Source organism: Phycodurus eques, chromosome 13 (assembly GCF_024500275.1).
Source record: "Phycodurus eques isolate BA_2022a chromosome 13, UOR_Pequ_1.1, whole genome shotgun sequence".
Taxonomy (NCBI): domain Eukaryota; kingdom Metazoa; phylum Chordata; class Actinopteri; order Syngnathiformes; family Syngnathidae; genus Phycodurus; species Phycodurus eques.
In genome coordinates, this window is record NC_084537.1 from 8,600,411 (window position 1) to 8,624,623 (window position 24,213).

A 24,213-nucleotide genomic window follows, 5' to 3' on the forward strand; every position below is an offset into this window, starting at 1 on the left:
AACTGTTTCCTGTTTGTTTTCAGGCGTGCATGCAGTGCTAAATTGTTCCCTTTGTAGTGCACATTTAATATGTATTATATATATATATATATATATATATATATATATATAGAGAGAGAGAGAGAGAGAGAGAGAGAGCAAAAACACTATTTTGGAGACAACCCACCAGTCAAAAGGATGTTGCACCTGACATTCGGTGGCCATAATATACAGTAGCTTTTAGGTAGAAATTGGCTTGGTGGCACTCCTCTGAATTTGTGTGAAAATTCAGCCCTGAAAGCTAGTTTCCGTCAGCAACATGAAATTTTATAGTAATGTCTATCATGAGGCGGCACGGTGGCCTCACAGTTCTGAGGACCCGAGTTCAATCCCCGCTCTGCGATTGGCTGGCAACCGGTTCAGTGTCTGCCCGATGACAGCTGGGATAGGCTCCGCCACGCCCGCGACCCTAGTGAGGAGAAGCGGCTCAGCAAATGGACGAACGGATGTTTCAGCATTTAAGAAAAAATAAATGTGGACAAACACAGCTGCTTGTCATGCGCTAGTTACTTCCTCTCGCATCTGAGGTGGCTGGCTCGACTTCTTTACGAGTGGAAGAGGCTGGCTTGATCGCAGTTCTGCATTGACATGGAATTATTACAACTTTTGTTCGTCTGTCTGCTATATACACACCAGGATCAAGGTAAAAACGCCCCTTGTTGTTTGCTCTTTTGCTTTATGTCAGTCGGAGTTTCACAGGAATACATATAACATACAAATGTGAGTGAAATGAACCGTTTCCTGCGCTGTTGTCGGATTTCCCCTGACATTCAGTTCTCACACGCTCGTACTCGCCCTCATAACTACATTCTCGACTGTATTTGTTGTGACTACACATGTATATGCAATAACAGCACTAATTTTGTTTCGCGTCTGTGTTAGGGACATTTTACAAATTACACTTCCTAGGGTGACAAATGTGTAAGAAATCACCATATATCAAATCAAAGATGTTTTTGTTTTTTTTCCTTATGTTTGTTGTAGTAGTTGGCAATGGGAGTTCACAATTTACTACAGGTCAAACTTTGCTGATATCTTGCATTATAGAGAATGAAGTGGCAAACATATTCACCAAAATGTAATAATAGTTATTATTACAGAACTCAGAACTTGAAGTTCTGAGGACCGGGGATTAAATTATTAGAGATTTTAGTCATCTAACTTTATGTTCACAATTTGTGATAGCGCTATTGCATTAACTATATTTTTACTACTGTGCTTGTACAAACTCAAAAAAGTAGGTCAGCCGTTCGTCTAGTTTTGCTTCTACTTTATTTGCATGGAGAGGCTATGACAATGAAGAGTACACAAAGCTTTGTTTTGGGGGAAGCGAACTTTGTGAGTGCTTTTAATGCTACTACAGTAGATGACAGCTATTCGCAGGCGATAGGTTAGAGAGTAGCACAAATCTGCAGGTAATTGATGCCCATTATAGTTCCATTAAAAAAAAATATATATATTGTAATTCTTGGATAAGCAGGTAGAAACCACCAATAGCGTTTTCAGGGTGGTGTGTTTTCCTCACCTGTTGATTTGAGTTTTTGTTGTTGTTGTACCCTCAGTGTAGGTTGTGCTCTGTGTACTGACTCCTTGCACATTTTTGTTGTGGAGCAAGTGTGTAGTTAGTGCGCTTGAACTGCTGATGTTACTGTCTTACTACAGTATTGCATAGTAACTGTATGGAGAGGAGCCCCTGAGGGATCCAAGCACAGTGTGGGGGGCATTGGGCCTCATCTCTAACCGCCTTCCCCGCCCCGCCACAACTAACGGCTGACTTCCTCTTCTCGTTTGGTGCTTTCGTTCTTTGATTTTCGTTTGGTGCTTTCGTTATTTTATTCAATTTAAAGGGAACATGGAAAAAAAAAAGCATTTTAAATTGGTGGTAATGTTGTAAGAAAACAAATCGGAATCTTTCGGGAAACCTGTTTTTCTTGATAAAAGGCAGAATCTTGTGAGAATTCATAAAAGAAAAGAAATAAAAGATGTGTTTTGCCTTGGAATAAAAAAAATCATAAGATGCAAGAAAAAGTTTTATTTTTTAAATTAAAATTATGTGACTAGTTCATATTTTTTATGTAAAAAGTAATTTTTTTGGTAAACTAAAAAAGTAGTACTATCAAGAAAATGTCATATTTAAAATACAAAAATTGCATTTTTTTTCTTGAAAAACATCACAATATTACGAGATACACACGTGTATGTTTATTTCTTGAAAAATAGTAATGTTACAGTAAAAAGTTTTACTTTAAAATAGTGAAACATAAATTCTCAGGGCATTGAATGGGTCGCAACTGGACTGAGCTGTTTCTTTGAAGACAATTCTGCCTCCAACAAATAGCGCTGCCTCTTTGACCGTTAGCCACTACCACTATAACTGAATGGAATATTATTGCGGGAGTTTCCACCCAACGACTGGTAGACTGACAATGGCCTCTCTGCCAGGCAGTTTAACGGCTCTTCCCCGTTTTGCATCCCAAAAGAATCGCTGCGTTCCATTTGAGCTCGGAAGTCGGAATTTCCAAGCTCCTAGTTGGAAGTTTCAAATGGAATGCCCTCTGCAGGCGGATTTACCACTCGGAAAGTCAGAGACTTCTCACTACCTCCGAGTTCGCTTTCAAAGATGGTTGCCCCGAGTGTAAACAGTAAGTAGAAGCTCTTGTAGCAATCCGCTTCTTATCACTTCTGCATGACTCTTTTTCATAATAAATCAGCCGTATACAGTACATAGTATTGTTTGACATATCTATATGGTATTATTACTGGAGTCCAAAATACCTTTTTCATGTGGTATATGCGAGCTACAATGCAGCTTGTGCTAACAATGGCTAACATTAGCCCAGTGGTAACATGATCGACATGTTGTTTTCATTTATGCTTGAGAATGTTTAAAAGTAAAGTGTGTGAATTATCTCTGGATTTGGGATGCACATTATGAATATTGTTTTAACTAATTCATTGTTTATCAACGACCATATCATATCCCTTATTTGGATATAACATAATTTTTTTTAGTCCAGAATATTTGTGATGCAAAAAAAAAGTACCCATGGAAATAGATCCATCCATCCATTTACTGAGCCGCTTCTCCTCACTAGGGTCACGGGCGTGCTGGAGCCTATCCCAGCTGTCATCGGGCAGGAGGCGGGGTACACCCTGAACTGGTTGCCAGCCAATCGCAGGGCACATACAAACTAACAACCATTCGCACTCACATTCACACCTACGGGCAATTTAGAGTCTCCAATAAATGCATGTTTTTGGGATGTGGGAGGAAACTGGAGTGCCCGGAGAAAACCCATGCAGGCACGGGGAGAACATGCAAACTCCACACAGGCGGGGCCTGGGATTGAACCCAGGTCCTCAGAACTGTGAGGCAGATGCTCTAAACAGTCGTCCACCGTGTCACCCAATAAGCTTTTTTCAAGAAAAAATGCATAATATGACATGAATAAAGAATCATAGTAGGCGGCACGGTGGACGACTGGTTACCACATCTACCTCACAGTTCTGAGTACCCGGGTTCAAATCCGACCTCACCTGTGTGGAGTTTGCATGTTCTCCCCGTGCCTACGTGGGTTTTCTCCGGGCACTCCGGTTTCCTCCCACAACCCAAAATCATGCATGGTAGGTTAATTGACAACTCTAAATTGCCCGTAGGTGTGAATGTGAGTGCGAATGGTTGTTTGTTTGTATGTGCCCTGCGATTGGCTGGCAACCAGTTCAGGGTGTACCCCGCCTCCTGCCCGATGATAGTGAGGAGAAGCGGCTAAGAAAATGGATGGATGGATATAATTAAATAAATAATCTAAAGTAGGAAAAAGTAAACATTTCATTTGAGAATATGTTTTTTTTTAATCGAAAAAAGTAGTATTATTTAGTTTAAAAAAAGTCAATGTTATGAGAATAAACTTGTATTTATTTTTTTTTAGAAAAAGTAATGTTGTGAGTCATGTTTCGAAACAAAAAGTTGCTTTTTAAATAAAATCAATAAATACTTTTTTGAAAGTCCAAGTCCAAAAGTTACTTAGGGGCAAAAATTCCACATTTTTCATTTAAAAAGGTGAAATGTCAAATATCTGAACTGTCTAACTTTTTTGTATTTAAAAGTCACATTCTTCTTTGAAACGGCACGGTGGACAACTGGTTAGAGCGTCTGCCTCACAGTTCTGAGGACCGGGGTTGGAAATCGATGTGATGTAAATGTTTTGCCCCTCCAGTGTATGTGGACGACAGCGCTGACCTGTATTTGGATCCACACAGGAGGACACTTTTTCCTGGCCCCTTTGTTCTGGAAAGCATATGATGCAGATATGAACAACATCAGTGTGAACTGCACCACTCTCCCAGGCGAGAGAGCTTGAGGACGACAAAAAGAGGTTGATAGATGTAATGAGGGAAGACATGAGGGAAGCTGGCGTTAGAGAGGAAGATGCAGGAGATAGACTTACATGGGAAAGGAAGACACGTCGTGGCGACCCCTAACGGGACAAGTCGAAAGGAAAAGAAGAGAGATCTCACAGAAGCTATTTTGATTAGCCATGGTCAGACTCAGCACTCAGCATAATCTCCTACTCTGTTCTAGTCTTCAATTTGCTGTGTATGCTGTAGCATAATGATTATTCTAGACAAAAGACAAAATGTATTTCAATAAAGAATATGACCCAATAAAATTTTTGTCAGGTTCAAGACACCTAAAACACTTGTAAAAAATCAAGACAGACACAGAGGTCGTTCAGTTTTCAGACTTGCAAGGAGAAAACGGCCAAGAGTGTACTTAGTTACAGTCTCTAACCATTTTTCTGAGTTCACTCTGCCGGATTCTCTCTTTTTATTACTTTAGGGCAGTTCCCTTGTTTCATATGAGTTACAACGTCAAAAAGGTGGGGGCATACATTGCTTTTTCAGCACATAACACTCTTTGTTGTGGTTGAGGCAGTAGAAAAATTATATACTTCTTATCAAGACACAAGAAACTCCTCAGCTCAAATTTGTCCTTGCAGCTGCAAGCTTGCACGCAGTGATAAAACATTTCTCTAACTAGAAGTAAGCAGAAAAGCACAACACATGATAACGTATTTACATTTTTCCATCATTTCCCTCCTGTTTATCATGTTTTTGCTTATGTTTCACATCACTTATTTAGCAGCAGCTTCTTCTGATTTTTGGCTGTAAGATCATTATCATGAACACAAGACATGAAATGCTTTATTTGATCTCCTCAGTCGAATCAAATAATGTCCCGATCTCCATTTCTTTATCATCATCGTCATCAGAACTATCCTGGTTCTGTTTTGGTAGAAGGGGGTAATTTTGTTCTGCACGATTGCTCGTAGGTTGGATTGCGGTGGTGATTAATCTATTCAAAAGTGCTCGTAAACATGGAATACAGCAACATCCACACAATGTCAGTATTGCAGCAAATACTGCTATTGATATTAAAATTGATGAGACCAACATCTTATACTTGCCAAACACTTTCATCCATTCGTCCCACATGGATGTCCACGCCAGAATGCTCTTTCATCTTGCGGTTGAGGGTGCGCAGGCCACCAATGGCCCTGGTCAGGCTGCCATCTGCAGCGGTGCGTACAGCACAGTTCTCCAAACATGGCACACACATCTCCTCTCTCCGCAAGCAACATATCTAGTGCAATTCTGTTCTGAAATGACATTAAAGATGTGGCAGCCAGTTGTTCATGTACGGCCTCTAAACCGTCTTGTGTCCAATTTCCTAACGCTGTACATTGTAGTGGATGTAGTTTATTCGGTCTACGTTTTTATTGGTTGTACACCACCAACAGATTGTAGATTCAAACCCTGCTGCTACTTGATCTACTAATTTGTATTCATCAGGTACCCCTCTTGGAATTCCAATTGCATCTATGTAACTTGGATCTGCCTGGAAGAAAGTCTTTATATATGTTTCAGCAGAAGGTACCTCTGGCCTTGGGTGTTATCAGAAAAGGGAGTCATCCTAAGAACATCATTCTTCAGTAATCTACCTTGAGTGCTATAAAGCATCAGAAAGGGGAGTCATCCTAAAATGTGGGCACCCCTCTCTCTGGCCTTGGATGTTTTGGAAATGGAACTTATTTGTTAAAGAAAGGAAAACAAATAGAACAATCCAACAATTCCCCTGTTTACATCGTAGTACTACTCTTGAGACAGGCCAAAAACCTCCCCATATATTGATTTGAGGAGTGAAAAAGACACGTCCCGTAACATGCTAAGAGAAAAGACACTGTATATTCTTCATCAATAATTCATCCATCTGGACGCAACGTCGTCTTGTGTGAGCAGAACTTCAGGTGTAGGAGCTCCTTCGGAGGTCATCAACATCAGTGATTCCGGCTGGATTATATTCTTTCCCACCACTCCCGTGACAATCTTGACACACAGTGTCCTCGTACATGGAATAATACAGCATCCGAAAAGCAATAACAAAGTAACAGCAGTAACAATCATGTCAAGGGCCATGCGGTATAATGTCTTTACATAACGCCTTCACTACTGTTAGTGCGTCGGGATGCTTTGTGGGGAACAGCTCTATCCATTTAGAGAATGCATCAACGATGACCAAACAATACCTTTTCCCTTCACTTTGGTTTAATTCAATAAAGTCCATGTGAATTATTTGAAAAGGGTATTGAGGTGCAGGAAATTTACCTCTCCTGGGCCTCAAATTGCCTTGTGGATTATGCCTAGCACAAATCATACATGCTCTACAAAAGTTTAAAAAAAAAAAAAAGAATTAAAACCATAAGTTGTATAATATTGATTTATCTGTCTTACCATCCCTGCTGTTGAGACATGTGTTGAACCATGGCTCAATATTGATGCCCATTTATATAAGTTTTTTGGTAAGACAGGTTTACCTTGAGGACACTTTTTACATTATTTTTTAACCATTGTTCTTTTTCTTTTAGTGGGCTTCGTTCTTGCATTTCTTTCAGAACTTCATTGTCTAGTTCCTTATTATTTTCTAGATTTAGTATTTGCTCTTCCCCTTCTGCTGCAAAGAGATACTGTCTGTTCCGGCTGTATGTGCAGTGCATTTGCATATTGCTAGTTTTTGTTTTATTTTTATAAACGCTTTTTCTGCCTCCTCATTCCACTGTAATGGTGATGTCATCTTTAGGTCTTCACTGTACATGAGTTTGTTTAAAGGTGCAGTTATTTCTGCATAATTGGGCACCCATGTCCTACAGTAATTTCTTAGTCCCAAAAATGACATCATCTGTTTTTGCTTGTAAGAGCTTGTAAGATAGCTGTCTTTCTATCTTCTATTATTGTTCTTCCTCCTTTACTCAAATTATGGCCTAAATATTTAACTTGTTCTTTGCGGAATTGGAGCTTATTTTTGCTCACTTTATGTCCCTCGTCTGCCAAGTGTTTTAGGAGAGCCAAAGTATCACTTTCACAGGTACGTTTGTCTGGGCAGGCCAGTAATATGTCATCTACGTAGAGTAGGATTTGAGTTTCCCCAGGGGTTTGGAATTTTGCCATACTGGCACTCATAACCTGTGAATAGATAGTTGGGCTTTCACAATATTGTTGTGGTAACCTTGTGAAAGTATATCTTTTTCCTTCAAATGTAAATGCAAACCAGAATTGGCTATCTTTGTGTATTGGTACCGAAAAGAAAGCGTTACTAAGGTCTATGACTGAAAATACTTTTGCATCTGATCTTAATGAATTTAGCAGCGTATACGGATCAAGCACACATGGTGCCCTTTGTATTACAGCATTGTTTATTGCCTGCAGATCTTGTACCATACGCCATCCTGTTGACGGAGCCTGTTTTTTGACCGGGAATAGTGGTTTATTACACGGCGAGTCTGCGCATTCAATTATTACTCCTGCTTTTATTAAATCTTCAATCACTGGTTTAATACCTTCTTTAGCATCTGGTTTTAGTGGATATTGTCTGACACAAGGTCTATATTCTGCTTTTGGTCGTATTTGTACCGGTAATGGTCTTTTCACTCGCCCTCCATCAGTGGCGCCTTTTGACCACAATGTTAAAGGCAAATCTTTAAGTATTATCTCTTCCTCCTCGGTCAGGAGAATGTGTCATTCTGGGCTTTTATGTAGGTGTACTCCAATTTTGATTCTTACGCACCAGAAGAGTGCTTTTCTGGTGAGACCTGTGTTTGCACTGGTCCACGTATTTACTGATGTAGCTACCCAATCTGTAGCTTTTTCGCCCTCTTCCACCATTTTTGAAAGATCTTTCCACTCACTTTGGTTGTCTTTGTAAAGTGATACATGTGGTGGTGTCCATTCTTTATGTAATGCCTTTGCTTCCGGACTTAGCGTTACTCCGGCTACGGAGGTGCTTTCCGCGTCCGAATAGACATGTAATTGTGATTTTCTGTGGTGTTTTCCTAAGTTTGTCTTCATACTTAGCGTCTGATCCTGGTCTGGTCTTGTACCACATTGTCACATGTAAGTTGTCGGGTGTCATTCTATCTTGTGCGTCTGTGATGGCTTTTTGCCCCTCTGTTAGGAGGGCTGAGCCTGTCTCACACGGAAGTACATTCAACACATCCAGTGAGTAATAGTACAATGGCAAACCTATTCCTTGTATTACGTCACACAGAAAGGTCATGGGTTTGCCATTTACGAATCCGAATCAGAATCAGAATCAGAATCAGAATCATCTTTATTTGCCAAGTATGTCCAAAACACACAAGGAATTTGTCTCCGGTAGTTGGAGCCGCTCTAGTACAACAGACAGTTAATTTACAGAACACTTTGGGGACATAAAGACATTGACAAAAAACAATTGTGCAAAAAGATGCAGAGTCCTCTAGCACTTAGAGCAGTTCGAACGACTAATATTGCAATAGTCCGGTGCAATGACCATTGTGCAAAGGGCACCGCGACTTCAAGGAGTATATGCGGTTTAAAGTGACGAGTAGTGCGATCATCTGGGACAATTGTTGGTTGTGCAAATGTTACAGATACTCCTCAATCAGTGTGCAAATTGAGCAGATGCTACTCTGGCATGAGGGGCCAGTATATGCAAATAGTGCAGCATGGCGAGACAACTACAGTGAGTGCACGAGTAATACATAATTGGCCCCACAGAAATGTGACAACGAACTCAAGTCCAAAAATTGCCAGGTTGTTGTAATGGAATTATAGGTTAGGTGTTTAAGAAGTTGATCGCAAGAGGGAAGAAGCTGTTGGAATGTCTACTAGTTCTAGTTTGCGTTGATCGGTAGCGCCTACCTGAGGGAAGGAGCTGGAAGAGCCGGTGACCGGGGTGCAGACGGTCCGAGAGGATTTTGCACGCCCTTGTCTTAGTTCTGGCAGCGTGCAAGCCCTCAATGGTGGGTCTAGTCATGATTTTGTAGTTTTTCTGTCTGGACAGTCTCTTGATCTGTGTCCACAACACCAACATTCCATTCTGTTCTGTCTGAAACGCTGGGTTGCTCTGTGAATTAATCCTTCCACCCGGTGTCCCAATTTGCGACTATCATGGGCCAAAATCCCATTTGCATCTCTTGGATTCCATGGTCCTCTAATATTATGCCAATCTGGACCCATGGCCGTCATCCACACTTGTTGGACTTTTGCATCATTTATGTTATATGATCGGCTTAAATTTTCCAGTTCCTCAACAAACTGGTTTATGTCTGCTTTATGTGGTGTCAGTCCTAATGTGGAGGCGGTGGTAATTTAGGATAAAGGGGGGCAGTTACACCTCCCCCGTTTTCACTTATTTCAACAATTCTTTCTCTTCTCCTTGACACTGATCCTGTCTCATCATCCTCCTTTCTATGGAACATTAATTGTTCTTTTTCCTTCTCTACACATTCTCTCTTTCTTTTCACATTCATTTTCCTTTCTTATTTTGTCTACATTCTCTTTCCGTTCTCTGTCTCCCTCTCAAATTCTCTTTCAGTTTTCTGTTTCCCCAAAATCATTTTCCTTCCTTTTTTAAGGCTTTTCTTTTTTTTCCTCTTTTTTTAAAATATAATTGATTCCTGCAACGCGGCTATTTTGTGTGTGTATTTAACCAACCATTAAAGCCGTGTTCAGTTATCCATGGGTCTAAATATTAAATTTTATCAGGATCCTGTTTTTTTTCTTTTTTAAAATTTAATTTAATGAACTTCCAATCTTTACACTGCAGTGTATCCCTGCTTTTTATTTGACTACTTCCTTTCCCCATTTGAAAGAATTTGGTTTAGTGTAATACTACCTAGGGTAGTCTAGAACACTGGTTCTTTTCAGTAGGACAGCAACTCAAATTTTCTGTTGTGGTAATTCTCACTTCAACCTTTTCAGGTGGATCATTCTTGCCTGCGCATCCACACCAGCCTGGTGTTTACAATCCCACTGTTTTGGTATGGAATGGAAAACCTAGTGGTTTCCCATTTCCCGTTTACACTCTCATTCAAACAGTTTTCATTCACAGTCAGAGGACTCCGCCGTCCTATACGGAATTTAACTACGACGCCACGCTGACCTGCCATTGACTAGTATTCACAGGGTTTTTTTGTCTCAGGTTTCGCAAACCTTTTCCTTATTCATTCATACCTTTTTAAATGAAAACTCAACTCACCCCTGTCTGTCTTCTCAGAGTACCGTCAACCTTTGGATTCCAGCTGGCGGGCCGATTTCAGTCCCGGAAAGGGTCTTTTGGACTCACTTTAAATGGAGTCCGCCATGGCCATTGTCTTTATACTGCAATCCACCCGCCCGCTGGATTCGTCGGGTATGTTGGTATCCGTTTCGAAGGACCAAGTAAATGTCAGGTTCAAGACACCTAAAACACTTGTAAGAAATCAAGACAGACACAGAGGTCGTTCAGTTTTCAGACTTGCAAGGAGAAAACGGCCAAGAGTGTACTCAGTTACAGTCTCCAACCATTTTTCTGAGTTCACTCTGCCGGATTCTCTCTTTTTATTACTTTAGGGCCGTTCCCTTGTTACACATGAGTTACAACGTCAAAAGGGTGGGGGCATACATGCTTTTTGCAACTCATGTGATCAGCACATAACACTCTTTGTTGTCGTTGAGATAGGAGAAGAATTATTCTTCTTATCAAGACACAGGAAACGCCTCGGCTCAAATTTGTCCTTGCACCTGCAAGCTTCCACGTAGTGATAAAACATTTCTCTAACTAGAAGTAAGCAGAAAAGCACAACACATGATAACTTATTTACATTTTTCCATCAATTTTAAACCTAACACAAGAAAGAAAGCGTAACACAAACACACAGACAATCTGTAGCTCTTATGAACAGTTCGCCCTTTTACTTTATGCAATACGCCCAGAGGTGGGTAGCGTAACCAAATATTATACTCACTTAAGAGTACTATTACTTTAGAATATTAGAATAAGTAATATAAGTAAAAGTCAAAAGTAGTCCTCCAAAAACTGTAATTACATGAGTAAGCGTAAGAAAGTCATAATTGAAAAAAAACTACTTAAGTACTGAGTAAGTACCGTATTTTCCGGACTATAAACTGCTCCTTTTTTCCCGCGCTCTGAACTCTGCAGCCTATGTAACGATGCGGCTAAAATAAAGATTTTGTTTTTTCCGGTAAGGGCTATCAATAAGTGCAAAAACGATCTGTCCATCCAGGAGGGAAATAGAGCTGCTGCACATAGCTGCCCACGAGAGAACGCACTTCACGTGTGTTTTGAGCTGCACCGCATCCGGACAAAAGCTTCCACCAATGGTGATTTTTCAGCAGACGACTATGCCAAAAGAAGAACTCCCAAAAGTCATAGTCGTTAAAGTTAACAAAAAGGGTGGATGACAGAAAGCTTAATGACTGAATGACTGACAGAGTGTTACAGTTGGCGTCCGGGAGGAGTTTTGGCCGCATGCGACGATCATCCTTTTCTGAGGTCTGTCAGTGGATCTTAAAAGCGTGGAGCAGTGTGAAAGAATCTACGATCACCAACGGATTTCGAAAGGCTTGGACTGCTACGTGAGGAGAACAGCACAACTTCAGCGGTAACTGTGTCTCGAGATGAAAATGACATTGAGAGCGACAGAGAGACTGAAATGGTGTGCGACGGAGACGTTTTGAGGCTCTTCAACTCCGACACTGAAGAAGACGACTTCAGTGGTTTCAGTGAACAGGAGGAGGATGAACAAAAACAATGACTTTTCTGTTATGTTTGAGCCGTTTTACTGCCATGTTACAGGCACTGTTTGGAAACAAGGTATGTAAATAAACATTTACAAAATCTTTCTGCGTAAATATCTAATTTCACAACGTATATATCCGCGGCGTATAGTCCGGTGCGGCTAATATATGTAAAAAAAAAAAGTAGGCGCGGCTTACAGTCCGGAAAATACGGTAACTAGTGAGTAACTTTTGTTTTATTTTTGGAAAATCAGAGCATGAACGTCAAATAAAATAAAAATACCTAAATATAATATGAATGTGCAAATTCAGATATTACTGAACAGTATCACTGAAGCTGAAACTAAATCTTTATGAAGTAAAATCTTTGTAAAATAACAAATGAAGGCAAGTTCAGCTCCAAGAAATGGTCTTATACAATATTGTTTCGACTTGTTAAACAGCACAATACTGTAGGCTCACCAGGCAGAGTACAAAAACAGAAACAAGGCTGCAGTGGATATAAAATGTCGACACACCCCTGTTCAAATGCCAGGTTTTTGGGTTGTAAAATAATTCTGACCAAGATACATTATTTTAAAACTTTTACCACCATTAACATGACCTCGAATTTGGTCAACTCAACTGATTTATTTTTGTGTCTTTTTGAGAGGGGAGGTGAGAATAAACAACTGAAATAAACTTTAATGGGATTGACTTAGACTTGATGTTTAACTTGCTGCCTTCCTGGCCAGGTCACCATTGCAAAAGAGATGTTCTGTTTTAACTGGTCTTTTACCTGATTAAATAAAAATTAAATAAAATAAATAAAAATAGGCGGCACGGTGGACGACTGGTTAGAGCGTCAGCCTCACAGTTCTGAGGACCCGGGTTCAATCCCCGGCCCCGACTGTGTGGAGTTTGCATGTTCTCCCCGTGCCTGCGTGGGTTTACTCCGGGCACTCCGGTTTCCTCCCGCATCCCAAAAACATGCATAAATTGGAGACTCTAAATTGCCCGTACGTGTGACTGTGAGTGCGAATGGTTGTCTGTTTGTATGTGCCCTGAGATTGGCTGGCAACCAGTTCAGGGTGTACCCCGGCTCCTGCCCGATGACAGCTGGGATAGGCTCCATCACGCCCGCGACCCTAGTGAGGATAAGCGGCTCAGAAAATGGATGGATGGATAAATAAAAATATATCTGATTGCACAAGGACACACATCCTCTTATAACTGGCATGTGACTATGTTCAGAAGTAACAGATCACATTCAAACTCATGTTCAGTGGGAGTCCAACGTACCTACCAGCATTACAATTTTTAAGTGGAAAAAAACAACAACACAAAGCCGAGGACCTTAAAGAAATACTATTTGCTTTATCCACTAAAATGACTGAATGAAGAGGCTGATTGCTGACGAGACTTATTGATAAAGAGCGTGTGTGTGTGTGTGTGTGTGTGTGTGTGTGTGTGTGAATGAGTGAGTGAGTGAGAGAGAACTATATAGTATATACAATTCAAAGGTAACTAAAAGTAGAATTTATTGAAGAAAATAGATCAAATTTTCAATAAAATATATTATTTTTCTTGAAAAAATGTCTGTCTTGAAAAAAGTCAATAAGTAGCAAAGTAAAGTAATATTTTATATGTTATTATATTATTAGAAAGTAAAAAGTCAAAATAATATTAATAATATCCATCCATTTTCTGAGCCGCTTCTCCTCACTATGGTCGGGAGCGTGCTGGAGCCTATCCCAGCTATCATTGGGCAGGAGGCGGGGTACACCCTGAACTGGTTGCCAGCCAATCGCAGGGCACATACAAACAAACAACCATTCGCACTCACGTTCACACCTACGGGCAATTTAGAGTCGTCAATCAACCTACCTTGCATGTTTTTGGGATGTGGGAGGAAACCGGAGTGCCCGGAGAAAACCCACGCAGGCACGGGGAGAACATGCAAACTCCACACGGCGGGGCCGGGGATTGAACCCTGGTCCTCAGAAGTGTGAGGCAGACGCTCTACCCAGTCGTCTACCGTGCCGCCAATATTAATAATATTAACATAACATTTAATTACTCAGTTGTTATATTATGATGTATAATTCTGATGTTGGGCTTTTTTGTGGTCTTTTTTTAGGGAGTGGAGCAGAGACCAAGTTTGTGATGCTGGGAACTGACCTAAGTTTGGAAGTGAAGGAACTTGTCAAGTTTACTGTGGATAACGACCAATTCTTATGGAAGTTCAATAAAACTTCCAGCATTTTAAGATCAGATAAGTCATTTGAAAGAAAAATATTTCAAAATTACACAGGAAGAGTCACGTTATCAAAAAACTTTACCTTGACATTAAGAAAGGTACAAGCGCTGGACAATGGACGTTACACTGCAGTGCTTAGCGGTGGTAGCGAGCTGACATTGGCTGAATACAACGTTCAAGTTAAAGGTACGTCATTGATTGAAATGGTTGTTGATGCCCCAAGTCAATATGACCCAAGGAGTTGATTGCTGTTCCTGAAACAAACGAATGACGTAACAGGATCGTTAAACATAAACTGACCCAAAGAACATCAGTGCTCCTGACAAATGAACGTAAAGGGAGGGTTAAACATGCCTCAGGTCAAATTGATTCAGGATCATCATTGCTGTTCCTGAAAAACAATTGTATCATGCCCTGGGTCAAATTGACCCAGGAACAATATTGTTGTTCCTGAAAAATGAACATAATATTTTAATATTTGACATGTCCCAGGTCAAACTGACAAAGGAGAGCCATTGCTCTTCCTGAGAAGGGACTCTAATGGGAAGGTTAAATACAGTGGGAAGAAAAAGTATTTGAATCCTCTGGAATTTCTTAATTTTCTGTATAAATAGGTCATAAAATGTAGTCTGATCTTCATCTAAATCACAAGAATAACCCTAACCCTGACCTCGGATCATCATCACTGTTTCTGAGAACCAAACATGCAGGGTCAATTTTACCTTGGGCGATTATTGCCGTTTATTAGACCTGAATGAAAATGGGTGGTCAAACATGCCCTGGGTCACACTGACCCAGGAACATCATTGCTGTGACTGTGAAACCACGTAACTGGAGAGTTATTTTTCACATGTACACTAACCAGTCGACTTTACAGCCATGGCATCTCCCGTCAAGCTGAAGGTGGTGCCGGTGTGGGCCGACTCGGACTCCTGTAATCTGACGGTGACCTGCAGTACCGACACCACAAAACTCAATGCAATTTTTGCATGCCGCCATGATGTCTGCGATCAGAGCGGAGACAGACTGTCAAAGGCAGCTGGGCGTCTCAAGGCCTTCTTCTTCAATTCTTCTATTGTGTGTGAGCACAGCAACGAGGTTAGCCAGACCCAGGATGAAAAGGACGTTCAACATATCTGCTCTCAACTTGGCGGTGAGTAAGTGGAAGAAACAGCATCGAGTCAGCCCCCCACCCCACTATTAATGGTCAACAACAGCCAGTACTAGAAAATGACAAAAGGGCTTTTTTTAAAAATTATTTCTATTTCTTGTTTCTATTATACAGGATTCTCCATGCTGTGTCTAGGGATTTGATCTTGTATTATTGTTTTTTTTACTTGTAATTTATTATCACAATTGTTTTGCAGATTAGATTTAAGTATTCTTGTTTGTTTGTTTTTTGTTTTTTAACGCAGGTAGATTTTATTGCACTTACAGTAACATAAGTGCAGCTGTGACCGGGTTCATTGTCTCTGTGTGACATACAGGTCTTTAAAACAGAGAGTATAATGTTGGCACCAATACAGTGGACCCCAGCATTTTTGCAGTTCAGCATCTTTGGATTCACTTATTCATGGATTTGTCAAACAAAAAAAATTCAATTAAAACAAAAAAATGAGGGTTTTTTTTGGGTGTGGAGGCGGGAAACTGAACCCAAAAACGCTTATTGGTGGTTTATCCCCGCTTATTCAAAAATGTTCCAGGGTTAAAAAACAAAACAAAAAAACACACAAAAAAAAACATACTCGCTCTCTCTCTCACACACACATACACACACACACACACACACACACACATATATATATATATATATATATATATATATATTTGTTTATTTTTACATAATTTGGGTTTCCAGCCCATAAAACCCATGAAATCAGGAATTAAAAAATGAGAATACTGTAAAGAAATCAGCCCAAATTTTGCAGGCCATAAATGTTTTAAACTGAGTGTCACACATTAATCACCTCCTCAACACAGGTTTCCCCAGGTGTCATTAAATTGCTTCAGTTTGGTTCAATTGTGTCAGTTGGGTTCAATGTGTGTCATGTACGTGGTTAGGGCGAGGGCGAGTAACGCAAGGCAAGAACATGGTGGACCCAATTGCAGGGAAGCAGGGAGGCAAGGCAGGAGTGCGGGAGTCTCAAAATAATATTTAATCTTCAAAAAGGGAAAACTGAAAAAACTCTATTATCAAGAGGAAAATGAGCGGCGCCAGACCCACAAACAAAGAACTGACAGCAAGTATCAAGGAACTCTGGGCTTCCATAACTGTCAGGCAATGGCACAGGCTGATTGCCTCAATGCCACGGCGCACCCAGGCAGTGATTAAAGCAAAGGGATTCCCAACCAAGTATTGAAGATTAACATATCGTTTTGAAAGTACCATATTTTGATTCATTTAATGTGACCCTAATTTATTTTTTAATTTTTTTAATTTTTATTGTTTTACAAAAACTGAGAAGTAAATGGTGATTTCTTCACACTATTAAAATTTTTTGAATTCCTAATTTTGTGGGTTTTATGAGCTGGAAGCACAAATTTTGCAAAAATAAACAAATCCATACTTGAAATGGTTTAACTTGTGGGCCCTGAATCTATAATCTATGAAAGTTTAACTTTTTGAATGGAATTATGGAAACAAATCAACTTTTCCATGATATTAATTTTTTTTGGAAAGGGTGTGTGTGTGTGTGCGTGTCTCTCTCTGTGTGTGTGTATACACACACATACACAAACACACACACGCACACAACAGCTGAAATAAGTATTCAACACGTCACCATTTTTCTCATTAAATATATTTCCAAATTGACATGAAATTTTCACCAGATGTTGGGATCAACCCAAATAATCGATACATACAAAGAAAGTACAACTGATAAGATCAGAAATTAAGTTGTGTGTCATAATGTGAAATGACATAGGGAAAATGCATTGAACACATGAAGAAAGGGAGGTGCAAAAAGGCATGGAAAGCCAAGACAACACCTAAAATCTATCAATCATCCAACGGAAATCCACCCCCTTGTCAGTGCAAATTAATATCAGATGGTTCAGTCCTTATTGATGGTATACAAAAAGGTCTCATTGCCAAGGTGTGAGTCAAGACACATCTCATGATGGGAAAGAGCAAAGAGCTGTCTCAAGACCATTGCAAAGTAATTGTTGCAAAACATAATAATGGCATTGGTTACAGGAGCATATCTAAGCTTCTGAACGTTCCAGTGAGCACGGTTGGGGCCATAATACGTAAATGGAAAGCCAATCATACTCCCATAAATTTGCCTCGATCAGGTGCTCCTCGGAAGATTTCTGACAGAGGAGTGCAAAGAATAATCAGAAGAGTTGTCCAAGAGCCACCTGTGGAGAGTTTAAAAAAGACCTGAAATGAGCAGGTACTGTTGTCACAAGGAAAACAGTGAGTAATGTATTCCGCCGCCATGGCCTGTATGCACACTCATCACGCAAGACCCCATTGCTGAAAAAATATCTTGTCAAAGCTCGTTTAAAGTTTACTGAACAACATTTGGACAAGCCAGTTAAATACTGGGAGAATATAGTCTCGTCGGATGAGAGCAAAATTGAACTCTTTGGATACCATAATGCAAACCACGTTTGAGGAGAAATGGCACTGCACATCACCCTCAAAACACCATACCAACAGTGAAGTTCAGAGGTGGGAACATGATGGTGTGGGGCTGCTTTTCAGCAAATGGTACTGGTAAACTTCACATTATTGAAGGAAGGATGAATGGGCAAATATACCGAGACATTCTTGATAAAAATCTGCTGCCATCTACGAGGATGATGAAAATGAAACGAGGGTGGTCATTTCATCAGGATAATGATCCAAAACATACTGCCAAGGACACTCAATTGGCTTCAAAGAAAAAAAAAACGATGCTAGAATGGCACAGCCAATCTATGGAAAGAACTGAAACTCAACGTCCACAAAAGAAGCCCACGGAACCTTCAAGATTTGAAGACTGCTTGTGTGGAGGACTGGGCCAAAATCGCACCAGAGCAATGCATGCGACTAGTTTCTCCATACAGAAGGCATCTTGAACCTGTCATTGCCAACAAAGGCTTTTGTACAAAGTATTAAATAAATACCAGTTGGTGTGTTCAATACTTCCCCCTGTCATTTCACAGTTACACGCAACTTAATTTCTGAGCGTATTTGTTCTACTTTCTTTCTATGTATGGATTACTTGGGTTGTTACCAACATCTGGTGAAATTTTTATGTCAATAGCACCTTTGGAAATTGATTTAGTGAGAAAAATGGTGACGTGTTAAATACATATTTCAGCCGCTGTATGTATTGAAATACTCCCCCACAGTTGCCTAAGTTTACTATAATACTCCCTAAAAGTTACCTAAAAACAGTATATAGTTTCATAACCAGAATAAGTATATTTGAAGAATGAACATGGGGATATACTGTATTTGCCATGAACCACATTCAGTGATATTTAACACATTCAATGCCATTGACGGCTTTAGACGTCAAATATCCATGTAAACTGGGAAGGTTGGCAGTGATTAAAGGCCTTATTGGGGGCTTTCCATACATGTAAATAAAGGGTCTGAATACTTATGGCTGTGTGATATTTCTGTTTTTCCTTTTTAATCTGAAAAAAATTCAACAATTCCGTTTTTTTCTGTCAATGTGGGGTGCTGTGTGTACAAAAAAAATTGCTTAAATGATTTTGGCAAATGGCTCCAATATAACAAAGAGTGAAAAATGTAAGGGGGTCTGAATACTTTCCGTCCCCACTGTACTCACTAAACTTTATTTAAACATGTTTGTATTCATCAACATTATTTTTAAATTACCTATTAATTTGGCATAAATTGTTTATTTTATCAACGTCCAATATTATTATTCAATTTACATTGCTTGATAGCATGCTGATTTACTCAGCGTTTTTTTTTTTTTTTTTACCCAACTCTGCCATGACAAGCAGGCAGCATAGCCACTGTGAAACAATCATAAAATAAAGTAATTAAAGTTAATTCTTTATTATCTGATTCACCGCTCCTTCTCTTCATTCACTCCCTCACGACAGTGGTATTTTTCCGGAATTTCACATATTGAACGGACCCAAAGCAAATCAGATCACAACAAGTCGAGAAGTGAGTCAGAAAACAGCAGCAGCAGAGGGTAACATTCGCTGCTGCTCGCGAGATACACGACCGTTCGTAATTTTGCAGTTTTGCAAGGTGGGTTTAGGTAGTCTCTACCAGTCTGACAGTCCTTATTGAACTCATCAAAATGTATTTTCTGAACATTTACGATGTTGTTTTTCTTAAAATCTTAAAAACTTTACAAAAACACAGGCCCATCCCCATACTTGGGGCTCTGGTACGTCACTCCAATTCTGCCCTACCCACTTCAACACCCCTGTACAGAACCCAGCAAAGGCAGGATTTGTATTTGTATTTTTTGCTTAAACTGGCGCATCAGAGCCAGAATGGTAGGGATCCCAGTGACGGCAGGACATAGTATTTGCAGCTGCTTTCCCTCAGCGATCTCGTGCTGTTTATACAAACAAGCTGGTAAAACTTCAGGCAGCGTGAAAGGGGCTAAAAAATGTTTTTTTTTCCCCCCACAGAATCCAATGGAAGCTCAATAGCCCCCTGGATCTGGATACTATTCTTTCCAGTACTTGTTGGCATTTTCCTTGGTCTTATTATTATTATTATTTTAAGAAGTAAGTTTGGGTCTTTGATGTTCCACTTATGTCGTGTATGTCGGTAGTTTTAAACACTTGCCAACTACCAGCGTTTTCTCTGAAACTAGCTCTAACCATGGTGCTCCTTACAATAGCCCTAGTAGCATTTAATAATTGGATTTGTGTCCTACATCTACCCTAAACCTTGTCCCCATTCCCTAATTGGAGTAAAAACCATTGCTTCCCTAGGACCATTTAATTGAAATCCTAAACCTAATTAAACACTCGTCCCCAAACTCGGGCAGTAGTTTTAACCATGGTCCCTTTACAATAGCCCAGTACCAATTCATCTAAATCTTAAATCTTATCCCCTCTACTCTTACTCTTACCCTACTGCCATTTAATGTAAGTTTTAAATCGTGCACCTTTCTGACTCCTTCCAACCCTAGTGCTTACTCTGGATCCCTTAGACTAACTCTAGTATCATTTAATCTAAATCCCCAACCTATCCGAACCGTTGTCACCATTCTCTAACCATAGTCTGAACCGTGGTCCCCCTTACATTAACCCTTGTACCATTTATTTTCCCCGTTACGCTAAACCTAGTACCATTAAAGTCCTAAATTCCAACCCAAACCTTCGTCACCCAAATGCGATTTACCCCATACCTTAACCCTTCGGCTCCTAATCCAAAACCTAACACCTTATCCGGATTGTTTTTTGGTCATACGACTGCAGGGACACTGTTAAACTATTGGCTATAATCTGTGGTTAATGTTATCGAAGAACTCCAGTGACTTGTGCAAATATCCTACAGAAAGACAAAGACTGGCAACCAGGCAAACAGAATGTGGAGTTCCTCGGGTAAATCCTCAAATCCTACAATCTGCCAAAAGGCATAATAGCCAAAAAATAGTTAAACATTTTCATTTCATTTGCTTGCAGGAGATCAACCCGATCCAAAATGTGAATGCCATTCACGCTTCTAATGACGGCAGTCTTTCTGAGATCTCCGCCTACTCTTTGGTGGGACATCACACAGGACCGAACTGTACGTCCAAGTTCTCAGAGCAGCAAAACCTCAAAAAGACACTGGAACAGGATCCCATACTAGTCCCTGCGCAAAATAGTAACCCATTTTTGGCATTGTAATTACGCAGACTTCATGTTTATGCATTTCTTTGTCTTTGTCTGTAGTCATTCAGGTCATGGTATTCAGGTCATGGTAATCCCCGAAAGTCAAATCAAGGCAGCGAGACTCTTCTTTTGGGGAAAACATTTCACTTTTAATGCAAAAGGCTTCTTCAGTTCTAAATTGTAAGTGTGGAGTTGTCACATGTAGTACAGCAGAGCAATCTTACAAATTATGACATAAGCACCAAATTTGGCACAGGTACTCCTTCGACATTACTCTTGAAAAAAAACATAGGCCACTTGAAATTCAATTTGGCTGCTGATTTTCAAGATGGACACGATATCTGTTACACAAATAGTACATTTTGCAATAAATATAGGGCGTTGGAGGAAAGGTAGTAGCTTTGTTTCAGCAGTCGGCCACATTCTCTGAATGGACTCCTGGCAGCGGTCCTCACTGCTTACCTACAGTAACTCTCACCTGCGGCTAGTGTACGGCAACAGCCACACCCCAGTACCCCGTGTTGGCTCACGGGCTAAATTACGTGAGGGTAGCACACAGAGGGTCTCTTTGTGTGCCTGCTGCGGAAGTGCAGAGACAGGGAGACAGGAGAGATATGGGCACTCTCTTCTAGGCCAGACACTTGTGCATGTGTCTGACACTTTCAAATTAAGGAACCAATCTTGTCTTTATGTTTTTTAAAAAAAAAATACAAAACGCTATTTACATGGGCACGGTGGCCGACTGGTTGGAGCGCCTGCTTCACAGTTCTGAGGACCGGGGTTCAATCCCCGGCCCCGCCTGTGTGGAGTTTGCATGTTCTCCCCGTGCCTGTGTGGGTTTTCTCCGGGCACTCCGGTTTCCTCCCACATCCCAAAAACATGCGTGCTAAGTTGATTGAAGACTCAAAATTGCCCGTAGGTGTGAATGTGAGTGTGAATGGTTGTTTGTTTGTATGTGGCCTGCGATTGGCTGGCGACCAGTTCAGGGTGTACCCCGCCTCCTGCCCGATGATAGCTGGGATAGGCTCCAGCATGCCCGCGACCCTATTTTTCTTTATTAAAATTATATAACAAACAAAATTGTGGTGATTTTTTGATAGCTGGAACAGACTGATGGCATTTCAATTAATTTCAATGTAGAAAATGGAATTAAGGTATGAGGAATGTGAGTTGTGAGCTGGGTCAGGGAACTTGAACAATTAAACTTCAAGGTATCATTGTACTTAAAGGGTAATTATAACTGAATTGTACTTAAAAATGTACTGTGCTGGATTTAAAAAAAACAAAACGCTTCGTACACTTTAACATTATGCACAGTTTGAACAGTAATTCAGTGATTCTTTCATTAACTACTAGAAGGAGCCTGTGAAGCACTAGTGGTAGAATTGTTCACTGAACACTAACTCTGTGGACAGTGAGATCAGTTTCACTCAGTAAGACGCGACGCCAAAGAGAATACATTGCCATTTGTGGACTGCGACGTGAGGGTGTACAGTATGAAAGCTTCAATATTTAGGTCAACAGAAAACCTACTCTCACAGACCAGGACCTTCTCTTTGACTCCCATCACTTACTGGAACAAAAGCTAGGGGTTATCAGAACCCTCCATGACAGAGCAGCAAAGATTCCTATCACCAACAAATGAAGACACAAGGAGCAGACACACATCAGGAAGGCTGGGAGTCACTGTGGGTATCCAAAACAGGCATTTCTGCCAGGAGGACAAAGGCCACAACACCTGATCATGAGGATGCATTTCAAACCTGGCAACGCCCTCAAACAAAGCTGGTTCACCCCAAGGACAAAATCCTGAGAAGCAAACCCAAGCAATGTTTATGCAGTGCAGTGTAGTCACTTCTACATTTGAGAAACCAACAAATCGTTACAAAAAAAAAAAGAAAAAAACGATAGGGAAGCTTTGGATACAGAGTCAACAGTTCATTTGCAACACAAAAAAGAAGGCACATTGCTTGAGGACAACAGTGTCCAAATTCTAGACAGTGAGGACAGATGGTATGACAGAGGTGTGAAGCCAACTATGTCAAACTAGAAAGGTCTATGCCATCTCTAATCGTCTCCTTGCATACATATCAGCGAGTGATAATATCCACTTCATGTCCAAATTTGACGGGTGATGATTTATGTCCTCAGGCCAGAAGTGTTGACGTCATCGGAAGTGACGTCTCTGGAAATAGGACCGGAAATCGGGCCAAAAATCCCCAAACCGGAAGTCATACCGGAAATCCCAGGGAAATTATTTACGACCTTAGGGAATAGACAGGTCTACAAGGCACCCCCTCCGTGGTCCCTCACATCGGGTCACCTGTCCAAACAGCTGTTGATAGATTGATAACACACTTGTCAATAGATTTACAAGAGGGCCCCCTCCAGGAAGTTATGATGTCACAGGAAATTCTGGAAATCACTACAGAAAATCCCAGGGAAATGATTTACGACCTTAGGTTAATAGAAACCCACTCCGGAAAACCCACAGACCCCTCCCACCTGCAGGAGGCCTCTTTCCCCCAAGTGGGCCCCCAAGCGGGCCCCCCGCACTTCCAGTCACATCCTTACACCTCACCCCACCACACATTCTCAGCCATGCCCAAAGGACCCTGTCGATAGAATGATAGCACAGACCCAAAGTGTTCAATTGTGTCAGAAAAAAAGGATGATGTTACAAATATCCCTTATGTTTAATGTCTTCAACAACCAAAGAGTCCAGTTGACTCAAAGGAACTTTTGCAGAACTCCTGTGCTTTAATTTTTTACAAATGCAGCATTATTTTGCTTGAATTGGTTACAAATGTGTTGTTTGTGGTTTTGGGGATGGAAGGATTGTGGACCAGTGATGTTTTGCTTAATTCTAAAGTGCGGATGCTTTGATGATGCGGATGATGTGTCAGGTGGCTTTTGACACAGGACGTCATTGTGATGTAATGGCACGACTCAACCCCGCTGCCCCCCATACTGTCCCTTTGCTTCATGTCATTTGTTCCGCG

The 24,213-nt window shown here is 40.6% G+C and overlaps 1 protein-coding gene across 2 annotated transcripts; it reads left to right on the forward strand.

The window, feature by feature from the left end:
• The first annotated feature begins 85 nt into the window (after window positions 1–85).
• LOC133411414 (uncharacterized) lies at window positions 86–24,197 on the forward strand. Of its 2 annotated transcripts, XM_061693781.1 has the most exons (6): window positions 90–682; window positions 14,276–14,581; window positions 15,273–15,548; window positions 20,015–20,113; window positions 20,892–20,938; window positions 21,020–24,197. In XM_061693781.1, exons 1-6 carry the CDS (start codon window positions 628–630, stop codon window positions 21,224–21,226), a joined length of 990 nt encoding a protein of 329 aa, XP_061549765.1. In that variant the 5' UTR covers window positions 90–627; the 3' UTR covers window positions 21,227–24,197. The 2 variants fall into 2 exon arrangements, with proteins under 2 accessions (XP_061549766.1, XP_061549765.1); XM_061693782.1 differs by lacking the exon at window positions 20,015–20,113 and having other exon boundaries at window positions 86–682.
• Window positions 24,198–24,213: the final 16 nt, after the last annotated feature.